General features: G+C 61.6%; 2 protein-coding genes across 2 annotated transcripts in view; one reads left to right on the forward strand and one right to left on the reverse strand.

Annotated features, from left to right (window-relative positions):
- The first annotated feature begins 211 nt into the window (after positions 1-211).
- NKPD1 (NTPase, KAP family P-loop domain containing 1) lies at positions 212-10,542 on the forward strand. The gene is made up of 4 exons (XM_011963014.1): positions 212-299; positions 1,244-1,681; positions 4,401-4,532; positions 6,502-10,542. Exons 1-4 carry the CDS (start codon positions 212-214, stop codon positions 8,334-8,336), a joined length of 2,493 nt encoding a protein of 830 aa, XP_011818404.1. The 3' UTR covers positions 8,337-10,542.
- Positions 10,543-12,667: 2,125 nt separating this feature from the next.
- PPP1R37 (protein phosphatase 1, regulatory subunit 37) overlaps positions 12,668-15,479 on the reverse strand; it is a 57,387-nt gene continuing 54,575 nt past the window's right edge. The window contains exons 10-14 of the mRNA XM_011963161.1: positions 14,971-15,112; positions 14,703-14,869; positions 13,906-14,602; positions 13,477-13,567; positions 12,668-13,386 (exon numbers count right to left, since the gene is read on the reverse strand). Coding sequence (XP_011818551.1) covers positions 13,485-13,567; positions 13,906-14,602; positions 14,703-14,869; positions 14,971-15,112 — 1,089 coding nt within the window. The 3' untranslated portion in view covers positions 12,668-13,386; positions 13,477-13,484. The remainder of the gene's footprint in view (positions 13,387-13,476; positions 13,568-13,905; positions 14,603-14,702; positions 14,870-14,970; positions 15,113-15,479) is intronic.

Consider the following 15,479-nt stretch of genomic DNA (forward strand, 5'->3'; position numbering starts at 1 on the left):
TGCCCCTCACTGTACCCTGAAGGCCACCTCTGCCCCCTCCTCCCAAGTGACTTAGGAAGCCAGCATCTGGGACTTGGCCTCTCCCCTGTCCAAGCTCTTGGGCAGGGCAGGGCCCCTGACCTCAGCTCTCTGCTGTTCATGACCCAGAGGCTACGCTGAGCCTGTGCGCCCCCTCCTGCCCCAGGAAGAGGCCCCCAGCTGCCCGGCTGCCATGCACAAGCATTACAAAGTCCACTTTGCCAAGGATGCCCAGAGACCCAATGGGCACTACTGGGACCCAGAGTTGGGGCACCAAAAAGGTACGGGTTCAGTTTGGGGGTGGGCGATGGCCGGCAGAGGCCTGTGAGGGAGCCGGAGTGAATGAAGGAAGGGGAGCTGCGTCCCCAGGAGAGAAAAGCCACCTGCACTCCCCCAAGAGGCATCTGCATAGCAGCAGGGCCAGGACCCAGGGCCGGGGGTCCCGAAGATAGGAGCCTGGGCTGGAGATGGAAGCCGGGGCCACCTGGCCTGCCCTTTCCCCTCTCCAAACCCCCAGGCCTGTGTGGACGGCCCCCAGCCTGGAGGGGAGCAGTGTGCTGGGAGTAAGGGGTAGGAGAGGGAGCCCTGCACACTGAACATGTCTGAATGAGGCTGGGCCCAGTTTCTGGTGGCGACCACGGGTGCTCTTGTTTAGTGGGGGGAGGGGGCAGTGCCCTCCCACTAGGGCTGATTCAGCCTCCTCAGGGCTTGGGTGAGGGCCGGAGCTTCCCAGGTCACAACCCTTCCTGCCACCCTGGCCCGAGCTGGGGACAAGGTCCACCCCCCCCATCCAAATCCCTGGCCTACCCCTCTCCACACAACCACCCATCACTCCGGCCTCCCTGGGCCAGCCAGGGCCAGCTCCCAATGGATCCTCTCAGTTTCCCTGACCCCTGCACTCACGGCACCCCCCCTGGAATCCAGGAATCTGCTGTGGCCCGCACCAGCCTCCACTGAAGCCCCAGCCTCAGGCGTCCTCTCTCTGACCCCAGCTGAAGTCCAAGCCCTGCACGTTCCCCACTCCCTTGCTGTGGGACAGCACAGACCCCGGGTCCCTCCCCTGCCCATACCTCCCCCGCGTACAATCTGACTTTTTGAGGGGTTTCTGGGGCTCCCAAGAATACTCCGGCCCCCAGATTCTACCTGAAGACTTGATCTGGCTTGTGCCGGTGCCCCTGGGAGGTTGGGGACACAGGCCCAGTCACCCCCACTTCCTTCCTTCCAGGATGCTGTCATCAGTGGCGCCAGGACTCAGCAGCCCTCCGAGCCCACAGGCCCTGTCGACCTTCCCCCCAGTCACACTGGCAGCTGGCCTACCACAGCCACCGAGTGGGTGGCAGTGGCTGGCGCCGGGGCCTCCCGCCTTCCGTCCTGCAGCAGCAGCGGCAGCCCCGGCCCCAGCCCCCACCTCCCAGCCCCCTTCGGCAGCGGCTCTGCCCCATTCACGAAGCCCAGAAAGGGGTGCCTGCAACCTCCACTGTCCCCAGGGAACCAGCCGGCACCCTTCAGGTGCCCCCCTTACCCACCACGGCACTGGCCATGGCCAGCAGTGGCCCAGCCCTATCCTCCGCGGCCAGCATCTTCCTGGAGCCCAGCGAACCCACTGATGCCCGGCCTCTGCCCGCCCCAGCAGCCTGTGGCTCCTTCACCACCTACAGCCCCGGTGCTCACCCTGGCCTTCTCGGGGCCTCTGTCCTCGCTCCTGTTGCCTCACTTCCCGCCTGCTCCCTTTGCTTCCTGCCTAGCATCTTGCGCCTGACCTCTTCATCCACACCCTGGTCCTATCCAGGAGGGGTGCGTCCCTGGCACCGGGGCTTAGGCTGGCTGCCTCTGCTTCACCTGTTGGGGTCCAAGGCTTCCAGGCCAGGCCTGCCCCGTGCCGCCATCCTGGGCCAGGCAGTGAAGTGCTCCCTCTCCTTCCCCCTTTCCCTCTGCCAACACCCTGGCTGTGCTCTGGTCTCTTCTCAGCCCCTTCCTCTGGCCCAGCAGGCTACCGGGTACATGGGGCAGGGATGGTGAGCCCTGAGTTGTTGGCCGGCTCTGGCATGGGGGAGACAGAGCTAGGGAGTGGCCTGGGGAACGGAGAGCAAAGGTCAGCAATGGGAGGACCCACTTGCTTGCTCCCTCCCTCCCTCATTCACTCCATGAGTGTGCCAGGCCCTGTTCTGGGGGCACAGTGGGGAGCAGGATCAACAGACATCTCTTATCTTCATGTATTGCAGCCGGGGGCAGGTACAGGAAACAAGGAAATTTAAAAGCGTGGCTGGGAGGCCGGGTGCAGTGGCCCACGCCTGTAATCCCAGCACTTTGGGAGGCTGAAGCTGGTGGATCACTTGAGGTCAGGGGTTTGAGACCAGCCTGGCCAACACGGTGCAACCCCATCTCTACTAAAAGTGCAAAAATTAGCCAGGCGTGGTGGCCGACACCTATAATCCCAGTTACTCAGGAGGCTGAGGCATGAGAATCACTTGAACCTGGGAGGTAGAGGTTGCAATGAGCCGAGATCACACCACTGCACTCCAGCCTGGACAACAAGAGTGAGACTCTGTCTCAAAAAAAAAAAAAAAGGTGTGGCTGGGCGCACTGGCTCATGTCTGTAATCCAAGTAGTTTGGAAGGCTGAGGCAGGAGGATCACTTGAGGCCAGGAGTTCCAGACCAGCCTGGGCAGCGTAGTTAGGCTCTGTATCTACAAAAGGTAAAATAAAAATTAGCCCAGCATGGTGGTGCATGCTTGTGGTCCCAGCCATATGGGAGGCTGAAGCAGGAGGATTCCCTTGAGCCCCAGAGTTCGAGGCTGCAGTGACCTATAATTGTGCCACTGCACTTCCAGCCTGGTGACAGAGCAAGACCTTGCCTCTAAAAGTATGCCACTCGGTAACAACCACACTAGGGAAAAATAAAGCAGGGAGAGGAGATGGGGGATGTCAGGGTTTCCAGATTAAATAGGGTCGTCAGGCTGGGCCTCATTAAGGCAGTGTTAGAGCAGAGGCCCTGGGGAGGCGTGTTCCTGAGCTAGCAAGAAGCCAGCACTTCAGCTTTTGCCCTAAAGGAGGCAGGAGCCACAGGAGGCTTTGGAGTTGAGGATGGACATGAGTTGACAGGATCTCCAGGAGAATGGGCTGTGGGAGGAGGGCGGAAGCAGGTGGCCCAGGGAGCAGGAGATTGCAAGAATCCAGGCGAGAGGTGCTGGTGGCCTGGCCAGGGTGGTGGCAGCAGAGGTGGGGACATGGCTGGGTTTCTAGGTCTGGATTGAAAGTAGAGCAACAGGGACTCAGCAGGACTCTAGGTTGGGCACAGCCCTGTCACCAGAGCCTCGGGGCTATGATGTCTATTTCATACACAGGGAAACAGAGGGTGGATGAGGTGGAGCCACCCAGTAATCTGGCAGAGCTGGAATTAGACCCACCTGGCCCACACCTCAGTAGACCTACTCCTGAGTCTGCTTCCTGGCCGCCTGGCTTTGCCGCTAGGCATGGCCCATTTCCTGCAGCCCATCAGGCCTCTCTGAAAGCGGCTGTGTTACCCGCACTGTGCACCACAAGGCTGGCCCCATGTGCCCCCGCAAGACTGAACCCTGCCTTTTTGATACCCCATTTCCAGGTCTGAGAAGCAACCCTCAGTGGGGGACAGGGTGTCCTCTGCAGAGTGGACGCTGTCGTGCCAGTGCCTGGTGGCCAGGGCCATAAATGGCCACTGGAGACCATGACATTGACCAAGGGCCCAGCGCCGGCCAGACCCTTTGGCATTCCTGCTCCCCGGTGTCTCCGCTACCCCACTCTTCAGAGGGAACTGAGCCTCTCCCTGGGGTCTGCAGAGAAAAGCGCTGGGGCTGGGACTGGAGCTCCAGTCTGGTCATCTCTCCCAAGCCTGGGCTCAGGTGGGATTAGTGACTTGCTGGCATGATGGACAGGAAGGTGGGAGGAGCCTGTGGTCCAGGGCCTCTCTGTGCTCTGGCTGGCCCAGCAGAACAGGCAGGAGTGGCCTGGAGTCCTGCTGATGTTGGAAAGTGGTGTCTTAGCATCCGAGGGCCCCATATCCCAAGGAAAGGCCTTTGGGATTTTCCCGGGGGAATCACGGGCTTAGTGACCAAGCAAGCCTGGTGACCTGGGGCCAGGAAAGCTGACTTCCCGCAGCCTCAGCCTCTGGTGTGTGGCTGGGGGGATTCCAGCCTCCCAGCCTCGTGGGACCCAAAGGGGCACAGCTCGCCCTGGAGGTGGGGGCCACTGATGGCCACGGAAACCTCCACTGTAGGGTTTGACCTGAGTCCCCTTGGCACAGGGTGCCAGGGAGGGGCTGACAGCGGGGGCCATGGAGGGCAGATGGGAGGAGGGTGGTGCCTGGCCAGCAGCCCTGACTCAGTGTCCCCACCCCCCACCACCAGACATCCTGACAGAGGATGACGTCTACTGCAGCTGCCTGGCCAAGACACTCTGCCACGTGCCGGTCCCTGTGACTGTGGGTTTCTACGCCCCTTTCGGCTGCCGCCTGCACATGATGCTGGACAAGATCACGGGTGAGGAGCTGTGTGTGTATGTTGCGGGGAGGATGAGAAACAGGGCCTCTGGTCCCCACCTAGCTCCAGGCTTCCCGCAGATCCCCTGCCTCCTGTAGTCAGCCTGCCCCAGTCCAGGCCCTCCCCAAGCCCACACCTCTACCCTGGGCTCTGCTTCTCTGGCCTCCTGGCTGACCCAAAGTCGTACCCTTCCCTGCTTCCGCCACTAAATCCACTCCAAGGACTTTCTGAAGGACAGATCTGGCCCTGTCCTCCCCGTGCTTGGTGCCTTCCATGCTCCCCAGTACCCAAGGCAGAAAGCCCAGGCTCTTTATTGAGGCTGCAGGCTCCTGCCAAGCCCCTACTGACCTCTGACCTCTGTGCTACCCAGACCCACCTCTTAGGGATTGGTGGTCACAAGGCACCTGACATATAGATGATAATTGAAGACATGAACTGGAACCCACCAGGTTCCCCAGCAGCTTTTTTTTTTTTTTTTTTTTTTTTTTTAGACAGAATCTTGCTCTGTCGCCAGGCTGGAGTGCAATGGTGCAATCTTGGCTCACCACAACCTCCACCTCCCGGGTTCAAGCGACTTTCCTGCCTCAGCCTCTCAAGTAGCTGGGATTACAGGCGCACACCACCACACCCGGCTAATTTTTTGTATTTTTAGTAGAGACAGGGTTTTACCACGTTGGCCAGATGGTCTCGATCTCTTGGCCTCGTGATCCACCCATCTCAGCCTCCCAAAGTGCTGGGATTACACGTCTCACTCTGTCTCCCAGGCTGGAGTGCACTGGCACAATCTTGGCTCAATGCCGCCTCCACCTCCAGGGTTCAAGCGATTCTCCTGCTTCAGCCTCCCGAGTAGCTGGGACTACAGGTGCCCGCCACCAAGCCTGGCTAATTTTTGTATTTTTAGTAGCGATGGGGTTTCGCCATATTGGCCATGCTGGTCTTGAACTCCTGACCTCATGTGATCTGCCCACCTTGGCCTCCCAAAAAGTGCTGAGATCACAGGTGTGAATCACCGCCCCCGGCCTCCCAGCAGCTTTGATCTGGATCAAGCCCTGCTGGAGCTCAGACCTCAGCCCCATGTGCGGCGAGAGGGGCTGGGACTGATGTTCCTCCTCCGTTTGCCCAGCCCTGGTGAAGGCCCAATAGCCTTTTGTTCCTGTACTGACTGTCCACTGAGCACTCACTGTCCTGCCCCGTGTTGTCACAGGGTCCTGGGAGGAGAAAAGATGAGGATATAAGGAACAGAGAGTCCCTACTCCTGCTGGGGGCCACAGACACTCCCGCTCATTCACTCCGTGACCTCAGATTTCTCATGATGCATTGTTCAGGCATTCCCCAAGCACCTTCTGGTGCCCAGGGGACACAGTGGTGACCAAGAGAGGCAGGACCCTGCCCTTCTTGCTCACAGTCCAGCAGGGGAGAGAGACTTGTTTTCAGATAGTGATGACCCAGAGTGGGAATGGCTGAGGGCCTCCAACCCAGCCTGGGATCAGGGAGGGCTTCCTCCATGAGGAACAGTAAGTCTGGAAGATAAAACCAAGGCTCTATCCTGCTGCCTAGCATAGCTCGTCCTCAGCATCTCATTCATTCATCCCTTACATCGACCACCTCTTCCCTAGGCAACTCTCAGAACCTTCCCAGTGCCCTCTACACCCTCGACCCACCTCCAGCGCCTTACCCAGCCCGGGCTCTTCCTCGAATCTCTTTTTGCCTTCTCCCATCATCTCTCCTCTGCCGGCTCTACCTCTAACTATCCCGACCCCCAGCCTGGCCTACAGACCCCTTCCGGTCCAAGCCCGGCTCCAGGCCTCTCCACTCCCGCGCTTCGGCACCGGCTTCCAACTCTTTAAGGAGAGGCCGCGGCTCCCTTCCAGTCCCTCGCCTCTGCTGGGCGCCCCTCCCCGCCCGTACTAGACCCCGCCCACCCCGGCGGGTGTGCTGCTCACGCGGCTCCCGGGCTCCCTTCCCGCAGCGCTGATGCAGCAGGAGGCGGCGCAGCGCGAGAGGGAGGAGCTGCAGCACGTGCAGTGGCGGCCGCGCGCCGTGAGCGGCTGGGGCGTCCCGCAGCTGCTGTGGTACCTGGTGTTCCTGCAGCCCATCATCACCGAGGTGCACCTGCGGCGCAGGAACGTGCAGTTTCTTTTCATCCGCTTTAGCGCCTGGCAGTACGAGGGCACCGACAAGCTGTGGGCCGGCCTGGTGACCACGTTGTGCGAGGGCATCCGCCACCACTACGGCGCGCTGCCCTTTAGCGTGTACTCGGTGCTGGGCAACAAGCCGGCCACCAGGCAGGCCTGCTGCCAGAGCGAGTGGCACTGCCGGCGCCGCGTGTGCCTGGGGCTGCTGGCGCTGCTGGCGGCGCTGGGCCTGGGCGTGGGGCTGCTCTACCTGTCGCTGGGCGGCCACGCACTGGGCCACGGCAGCCCGAACGGCAGCCTGCTCAAGGCGTTTGGCGGCGCGGCCACCACACTGTCGGGCTCGGGGCTGCTCATGGCCGTGTACTCGGTGGGCAAGCACCTGTTCGTAAGCCAGCGCAAGAAGATCGAGCGGCTGGTGTCGCGCGAAAAGTTCGGCAGCCAGCTGGGCTTCATGTGCGAGGTGAAGAAGGAGGTGGAGCTGCTCACCGACTTCCTGTGCTTCCTGGAGATCTACCAGCGGTGCCGGCTGCGCGTGGTGCTGGAGGTCACCGGGCTGGACACGTGCTACCCGGAGCGTGTGGTGGGCCTGCTCAACGCCATCAACACGCTGCTGTCCGACAGCCACGCGCCCTTCATCTTCATCCTGGTCGTGGACCCCAGCATCCTGGCCGCGTGCCTGGAGAGCGCAGGCAACATGAAGGGTACGGCCGACAACGGCTACCTCTTCCTCAACCGCACGGTCACGCTGCCCTTCTCTGTGCCCATCATGGGCCGCCGCACCAAGCTGCAGTTCCTGCAGGATGCGGTGCAGAGCCGCGACGACCTGTTGTGCCGCGATATCACGCGCAAGCCATTGCTGCCGGGGGACGCCAGGGGCGAGAGCGCGCAGCTGCTGGCGGTGCAGACGCAGGCGGGGGCGGAGCGCGGGCAGGGCCGCATCGACGCCGAGGCTGCGCAGCGCATCCAGGAGGCGCTCTTTTGCCTTCACAACGAACACGACTGCCTCTACGAGTACGTGCCCGACAACGTGGTGTCCATGCGGCGCATCGTCAACACCGTGCCTATCACCGTGCGCCTGCTGCAGCAGCAGCAGCAGGGGGACTTCGGGGGCCCCACGCCGCGCCAGGCGGTGGCGTGGGTGGTGCTCGCCAACCAGTGGCCGTGCCGCCTGAGCTGGGCGCTGCAGTGCCTGGAGGACCGGCAGCAGACGGGGGGCGCGCCCGAGGGCCGCGCTCGCCTCTGGGACGTGTTCCGCGACAACAGCCGCGAGCTGCACACTATGACCAAGGCGTTGCAGAACGTACTCGACCTGGACGGCGACCCTGAGCTCTTCGAGCGCTTCCTGGGCGCCGACTTCCCGTTCACCGTGGCCGAGGCGCAGAGCCTGCTGCGCTGCACGGTCAACCTGGACCACTCAATCCGCCGGCGCATGGGTCTCATCCGAGCCGTCAGCGCCCTCAAGCCGCCCAGCCCGCCCAAGTCCCCTGCCCGCGATGCCCCCCACGCTGCCCACCGGACCAACAGCGCCTCCGGGGCGCCTCCGTCGGGCCGTGCCTCAGGGCAAGCCAGCGAAGGCAACCACGCTGGGGACTTGGCCCACAGGGGCAAGCTATGGCCGGTGGCCTGCGCGCTCTTCCATCCAGGGCAGTCCAGCCCAGGTGGGCCTTGAATGGAGGACTTGGCGGGCAGCAGGAGGCAAGGGTTCCTCTGTCTGCCCAGATGGGGGAATAGGGGGCTGGACTGGACCCAGGGTCCCAGTGAGCCCTGTGAGGGCCACACCCCCAGGTGAATCGGAGCCAGAGCCGTGGACATAGCCTCCAGGAGCGGGGCGGCGAGCCGGTGGCAGCATGAGAGCAGGCACAGAAGGACCAATGAGAAACTCAGGATATACGTGCAATAAATGGAGGTGTTGAGAGCTCCGAGTTGCTCTCTGCATCCTGATCCGACCAGGGACCAGGCCTGCCCCGTCCTGCCACAGGGCCTGCCCCATCCTGTCAAGCCCACTTCCTCCTCTGCGCCATGCTGGCCTCCTCATCTGGCATCTCTGTGGCAGGAAAGGCTGCGGGGGCGGTGGGTGAGGCTGCAGAGCTGGGAGATGACAGGTGGACGGGCGGGGTTGACTCAGGCAACATGGAGCGCCCAGGCCTCAGGGAATCCCAGTCCTCGTCCCCATGGCCTAGTCTGCCCCTCTGTGAGTAGGGCAGGAGCTAGCATTTCCAAGGGTGACCTCGGTGACCTCAGCAGGCTGCTCCACCCCTAGGGTGGCTCCATTCTCAACGTAATGGGTTAATTAGACCTCGCTGGCATCTCAGCCAGTTGGGGTGGGTGGCACTAACCTCCCTCAGACAAATAACTGTCCACAGGGTACCTGCCTTATGAGTCGCTCCAGGGCCACCCAAGGACCACTGGTTAGTCACTGACACTGAAGCCACTGCATCAGCCCTTTGATGAGGACAGGGAAGTTGGGCAGAGATGGGGACACACAGGACCCAAGCCACAGCCAGCCAGGAGGGGTTACACTAGGGCTGCCCACCTTTCCTCTGGACAGAGCCCTGGGCTGGGGTGGGTGTCACTCCTCTGGGCAGTTCTTGATTCCTCATTGGTCAAATGTTCAGCCACACGCTCAGGCCCTGGGGTGCCTGACCCAGTTCCAAGTGTGTGCCGGCAGGGGCTGCAAGGGCCAACACTGCACACACCCTGGGATGAGGCTGAGGGTGTGGCTTCTCAGCCAGGGCCCTGATGCTGGCAGAGGGGACAGTCCCTGAGGAACCTGAGAGCTCCGCAAAGGCACCCACCCTCAGGCCATGGGACTGGGGTCACTGACCTCACAGTTCTTTAGCTCCAAGGCTGGGCATGGCATCCAGGTCTGGCTGCAGCACCAGAATCCTCTGGCCACAGCAGTTGTCACAGGTGCATGCAGGTCAGTGATAGCCCTCCAGGATCGTCCCTGGAGTTCAGCAAGCAGAGGTGCTGTTTCCCATTCTTGGACTGGCTAAGCTGGTAGATACACCTGGACCTCCTGGGAGCTGCTTCCTAGCAGTCAGGGAGAGTTGGCCTCAGAGGGAGAGGCGTGGGGCCTGTGACACCGTTAAGTCTGTTTCTGTAGATGTGTGGTTGGGGTCAGTAGATCCCTTTAGCCTCCCCTAAGCCAGTTTCAGTTGGTTTTGTTTCTTACCACCTGGAATCCAGGCTGAAAATAAATTTTCACTCCTGTTACCAGGAGTGCCGCGCTGTGAGAGATGCTAACATGTAGGCTTGGCTGGAGGTGGGGGCAGGACTGAAGCCCCCCGATGCCTCAGTAAGAATCTGCATCAGCCTGGCCAACATGGTGAAACCCCATCTCTAATAAAAATACAAAAAAATTAGCTGGGCATGGTGATGCACACCTGTAATTCCAGCTACTCAGGAGGCTAAGGTGGATCACTTGAACCCGGGAGGCGGTGGCTGGAGTGAGCCGAGATGATGCCACTGCACTCCAGCCTAGGTGGCAGAGTGAGACTCTGACTGAAAAAAAAAAAAAAAAAAAGCTGTAGCCTCTGTTACGTGGTACCAAGCTGTGGCCAAACTGTTGGCCACTGTATCTTCATGTGGAGCTGCTCTGAGAACTTGTACCTGTGTAAAGCCACGGGACCAGTTGTCACCAACAAAACGGGAGCACGGCTGATGTGTGCGCCTTTCCCAGAAATGAGTTAGGGAGCAGGTTTCCCTTCTCCACTCCCTTCCCCCATCTGCCCACTTGATCTGAGACCCATGAGGCCCTGGGGAGCAAGAGCTCTAAGAGCTTCAAAGGGGCCTGGATCCAGGAATAACTTGGTGAAGAGCTGCCTGCCACTCTGAACATCCACGTGTAACGATAAGCATCTCCTGTGTTAGGACATTGAGATCTTGAATGAAATAGACCCCCTACATCTTCAGCAAAGGCTAGCAAAACGTGACAAGCTCGGGCGACACTTGGGTGGCTGAAGGGAAGGGGAAGACAAGACGGCAGGGAGGATCCTCTCAGCTTCCAGCCCTCCATCTGGGAGCCCTCAGAAAATCAGGAGCGCGGCAGGCTGGGGTGTCGAGATATGGCCGCGGTTTCTAGAGCTGCTAACGCAGTCCGACAGACCACGTGCCTCTGAAGGACAAAGGTATCGGCTCCCGCTTCTGGAGGCGACAAGTTCCAGATGAAGGGGGGCCCTCTGTGCCTGCTCCCTGCTCCTGGCGCATTGCTGGCCATCTCCACACTCCCTGGCTTGCAAAGCCATCACCCCGTCCTCTGTCTTCACGTGGCAGTCTCCCTGTGCCCAAATGCCCCTTTTAATAAGGACACCGATCAGACTGGAGTATGGCCCACGCGAATGTCCTCATTTTCACTTGATTACCTTTGTAAAAACCCTGTTTCTAAGTGCGCTCACATTCTGGGGTACTGGAGGTAAGGACTTCAAACATCTCTTTTTGTGGGAGACACAATTCAAGCCCCGGGAAAGGCCCAGTTCCTCACTCCACTCAATTTAGTGAAAGCAAATCGAGAGACAGGCTGGGGAAGAGGATCCCTGTCCCTCCCCTAGCTGACCTCACCTGGGGTGGGGAGGCAGACGGCCAAGAGGCTGGGTGAGACCCCAACAAAGCTGCCTCCACAGAGGCTGAGACCATGAGCAACAGCTAATATTGACCAAGGGCCTCTGGAGATCTCTGGGGCACTGTGCTGACCCGAACCAGGCGAAGGACGGCTTCAGGACCTTGAAGCAAATGTCACACACTGTGGCCTGACCACCTCACCCAGACGGGCTGGATCCATGATGGCCAGGAGGGGGCCCCTTCTTCCCTTCACCCATGGCCACATTGCACATTAGCAGAGCTGGGGACAGGCTGGCTGTGCAGGGACGGGAAGGGTGCTGCGGGCTGCTGGCGGCCATTCTGTGTAGCTTCCCTAAGTCCCTCGCCCAAATATAGTCCTAGCCGTGGCTGACCTGGAGAGCAGTGAGGACACTTACAGCTGCAAGGGACCAAACAGCAAGCCAGCAGTGGGTTCCTAAGGTGCTCCTCACAGAGGCCAGGGTGGCTGCGGGTAGCGGACTCCTTGGTGTGCGCAGGAGCTGAGTGACACCAGGACTCCAGCCAGTGACTGTGGTTCTTGTCATGTCACCACACCACCTCCATCCATGTCAGCCTCCCACACGAGAAAGGGGATGCGTGGCCCAGAAATGCTCGTTTTCTAATTTTTTTTTTTTTTTTTTTTTTGAGACAGGATCTTACTCTGTTGCTAAGGCTGAAATGCAGCAGTGCAATCACACCTCACTGCAGCCTCAACCTCCTGGGTTCAAGAGATCCTCCCGACTCAGCTTCCTGAGTAGCTGGGACTATAGGCATGCGCCACCACGCCCAGCTAATTTCTGTATTTGCTATGGCGATGGGGTTTCACCATGTTGCCCAGGTTGGTGTCAAATTCCTGGGTTCAAGTGATCCTCCCATCTCGGCCTCCCAAAGTGTTGGGATTACAGGTATGGGCCACCACACCTGGCCTGCTCCCCCATTTCCTAAAGGGAAAAACAGACCTCTCGGAAAAGGGCAACAGCCCACCATGGCCCCTCCTGGCAAAGGGGAACAAGCTGCCCAACAGGCTCCTGCGGCGCTGGCTGGGCCCCGGGCACACTCCCACCTACACAACACCCAGGGCCGCCGGGGACAGGCTGGAATCTGCTCCCGTTAAGCAACGGGCGACTGGCCAGAGCCACTCCGTATCTAGCATCCTGAGACCCTAGACCTGAAGCCAGGAGGTATCTGGGGCCCGTCTCTCCCTGCAGAAAGGATGGGTATAAACCGGCCTAGCTGGGAGGTGGCTGTATGAGACACCAGAGCATGGACACAGAGAAGACGGGACTGTGGGGGAAGATGCAATAACGCCTGGCCAGCCTCCTGAGCCCTGGCAGACGCTCTGGAACCAGGAGCTGGGATGGCCTCCACCCAGCTCCCCCCACCAGCAACCACCCCCAGGATCCGCATGAAGCAGACATCGGGCAAAGTGAACCCAGCCCCAGTTTATTAGAAAAGGTGTGAACAGAGTTGCACCGACAGAAGTAGCCCCAGCCCTCTGCCCACCCTCACCCACACCCACACCCATGCCACCCACCCCCAACGGGTTGTAGTGCCTCTCAGGGCGCAGCCTCCAGTGGCCTGGACAGCAGGGTCCCGGAGTGCCGGCTGCTCCCGCCCCAGCTCCCTGATAGATTTATTGCACTTGAGAAAGAAAGCTCTGATCCTCTGCTCCCATCCCCCCACCCTGCCCGGCTTGCACTGTCTGGGGCTGTTCTGCGCGTATCAACCACCACCAGCACGCACCGCTCCTCTGGCACCAGGCTGCCTGCTCGGCCCTGTGCCCAGGGCCACAGGGGACCATCCCACCATCACCCAGGACCCCTGCCCTCTGCAGGGCAAGCCTGGCCCCTCCAGAACAGGTGCCTGATGTCCTTGGAGAACTCCTCCTGCTCCTGCTCCCCCTCCTCCCATTCACCCCCAGAGTCTTCCAGTGGTGGGCTCATAAACAGAAGTGCCTGAGTCGCACGGGGAGGGCCACTCCCTGTAGCTCCTGCACCCCTTGTAGTGTTGCTGTGGGGGGAGGGGGGCCCCAGAATGGCCCCCACCCCTGGCATCCTGGGCCTCAGGAAGGCTGGGGAGAAGGTGAGCAGATTCTCATGGCTCTGGCCTCAGCTCATCGCAGACCGACCGGAAAAAGGGAACTTGGGGAGGAGAGATTGCGGGAGAGACTGTCAGAGCCGGGGGCTCTCTCAGCTCCTCCCCAGTGCCCTGGGCCCCGGGCCTGGCCTCACCTAAAGTGTCACAGTGTCTCCTGCCCGGATTCCTGACTGGCTTCCAGAAGCAGCTCCTCAAGCTCCTTCTCGTTCTTGGAGCAGCTCAGTTCTGTGTGGGAGGATGGGCCAGCAGCCCCGTCAGGCAGGTGGGGCAAATGCAACCTGTCCCCAACCTGTCCCCAGCCAGACCCTCGGGGCCTGCAGAGGGCCCAGAGACCGCTGAGATGGTCAGGCTCAAGGCAACACACCTTACATGCCCCACCCCAGGAAGAGCTCCCAGGACCCAAGGGAAGCACGGTGTACATGAAAACTAAGCCCCACTTGTGCTGGCCCCTGCGAGAACCATTTTAAAGAGGGGGAGACTGAGGCCCACAACAGGCAGGGGCTTGCCTGAGGTCACACACAGCACCCAGGGCCCCTCATCACTTGCCCTAGGGCCCCTCTCACCGTGCTCCAGGCCGCAGCTGCCCCCCTTGACCTCAGGCCCCGGGGGCGGCTCAGGGGGCAGTGCCAGGGCGAACTCGGGCTTCAGGCCGTTGGGCAGCGATGGCCCTGACTGAGGCGGCTCCGGTGGTTGCTGAGACTCAGAGGACCCTGTGTCCCCGGTGACAATGGCCCCGGCGGGTGGTAGGGAAGGTGAGGCGGGTGGGGAGGGAGGGGGCGGGGGAGAAGGAGGGATGGGGGACAAAGGAGGCTCTGCCCTCTCGGGTGGGCTCTCCACCCGGGTCACCACAAACACCTTGTGGCCCCGGCCTGGGCTGGACACGGAAATTCGATGCTCAGTGGGTGTGGAGGGGCTGCCTGGGGGACTCCTGTCCCCAGGGCCCAGGGAGTCCGTGGGGGGCACCAGGGCAGGACAGGGGGTCTCATCCCTCTCCCCTTCCTCTTCCTCCTCATCCTCCCCATCCGAGTCCGAGTCTGAGTCTGAGTCCGGGCTGGGTGCGGGGCTGGGAGCCCCGTTCTGCACCCCAGCAGCGGGCTCGTCGTCGGGCTGGGGCTCGGTGGCGGTGGTCTCAGGCATGGAGGCCAACAGCTGCGGCGGCTGCTCCTTCTCCTCCCGCTCCCGCGCCAGCACCAAGTTGCGCTTGCAGCCGTTCTGGATCTCGGCCAACAACGCTTTCTGCGTCTCGATGAAGCTCTTCACCTGTGGCGGGAGCGCCTGGCTAGGCCTCTCAGGCCGGCCCCACCACCCGGCCTTCCGCCCGCCCGCCCGCCCCAGGGCTGCAGGGCCGTCCCCTGCTTACCGCCTCCTTCTTGGGCTCACGGTCGAGGTCCAGGCGCAGCAGTGAGTGGTTCACCTTGAGGGCCAACGACAGTGCCATGAGCCCGCCTGTCTTGATCTCGTTCTCCCGAAGGTCCAGTCTCAGGAGGCGGGGGCTCTCAGCGATGAACTCGGCCACCGCCACCGCGCCTGGGGGGGGCACCGCAGGGGCTGGCCACGGGCCCCACACCCGGCTGGCCGCCCCGCTGAGCCCAGCAGCCCGCACCCCGGCCTGGCCCCCTGTACCCTACCCTCGCACGTGAGCTTGGTGGAGGCCAGCCCCAGGCGCAGCACGCTGCGGTTGCTGATGAGCCCGTTCTTGAGGTGCCGCACACCCTCGTTCCCGATGGGGTTGTGGCCCAGGTTCAGCGTCTCCAGGCTCTGAGTGTGCGGCTGGAGGGAGGGGCGTAAGGGTGAGGAGGGAGCCGTGACGGCGGAGGAGGGCCCAGGACGCCGAGTCAGGAAAAGCCGTGGAGAGCCAGGGTCGGGCGTTCCTTTTCCTTGGCGCGCCTGCGCGTTGAGCACCGGCGTCGTCCTGCCCTGCCTCAAGCCTGGCCTGAAGTCCCTTCTGTGCCTGAAGTCTTCCCAAATGCCAGGTCCTCTGTCCACTCCCAGGCACCCAGTCAGTCCCTACCCCCCACAGCCTGAGCCCCCGGCCAGGGCCTGGACCTTGAGCGCCCTGAAGCCCCTAAGGCGGGCGACTCTCACCCAGGGTTTGGGCACGCGAGTGTCACCCTGATGAGAGTCTCTGTACCTGCGT

Source organism: Colobus angolensis, unplaced genomic scaffold (assembly GCF_000951035.1).
Source record: "Colobus angolensis palliatus isolate OR3802 unplaced genomic scaffold, Cang.pa_1.0 Scaffold60, whole genome shotgun sequence".
Lineage (NCBI taxonomy): Eukaryota > Metazoa > Chordata > Mammalia > Primates > Cercopithecidae > Colobus > Colobus angolensis.

Excerpts from the sequence above, each read along its gene's own strand:
- NKPD1 (XM_011963014.1), top strand. The coding sequence starts at position 212 with ATGCACAAGCATTACAAAGTCCACTTTGCCAAGGATGCCCAGAGACCC. Across the intron at positions 300-1,243 it reads AGAGTTGGGGCACCAAAAAG|GATGCTGTCATCAGTGGCGC; the intron begins GTACGGGTTCAG and ends CCTTCCTTCCAG. Across the intron at positions 1,682-4,400 it reads CTTCACCACCTACAGCCCCG|ACATCCTGACAGAGGATGAC; the intron begins GTGCTCACCCTG and ends CCCCACCACCAG.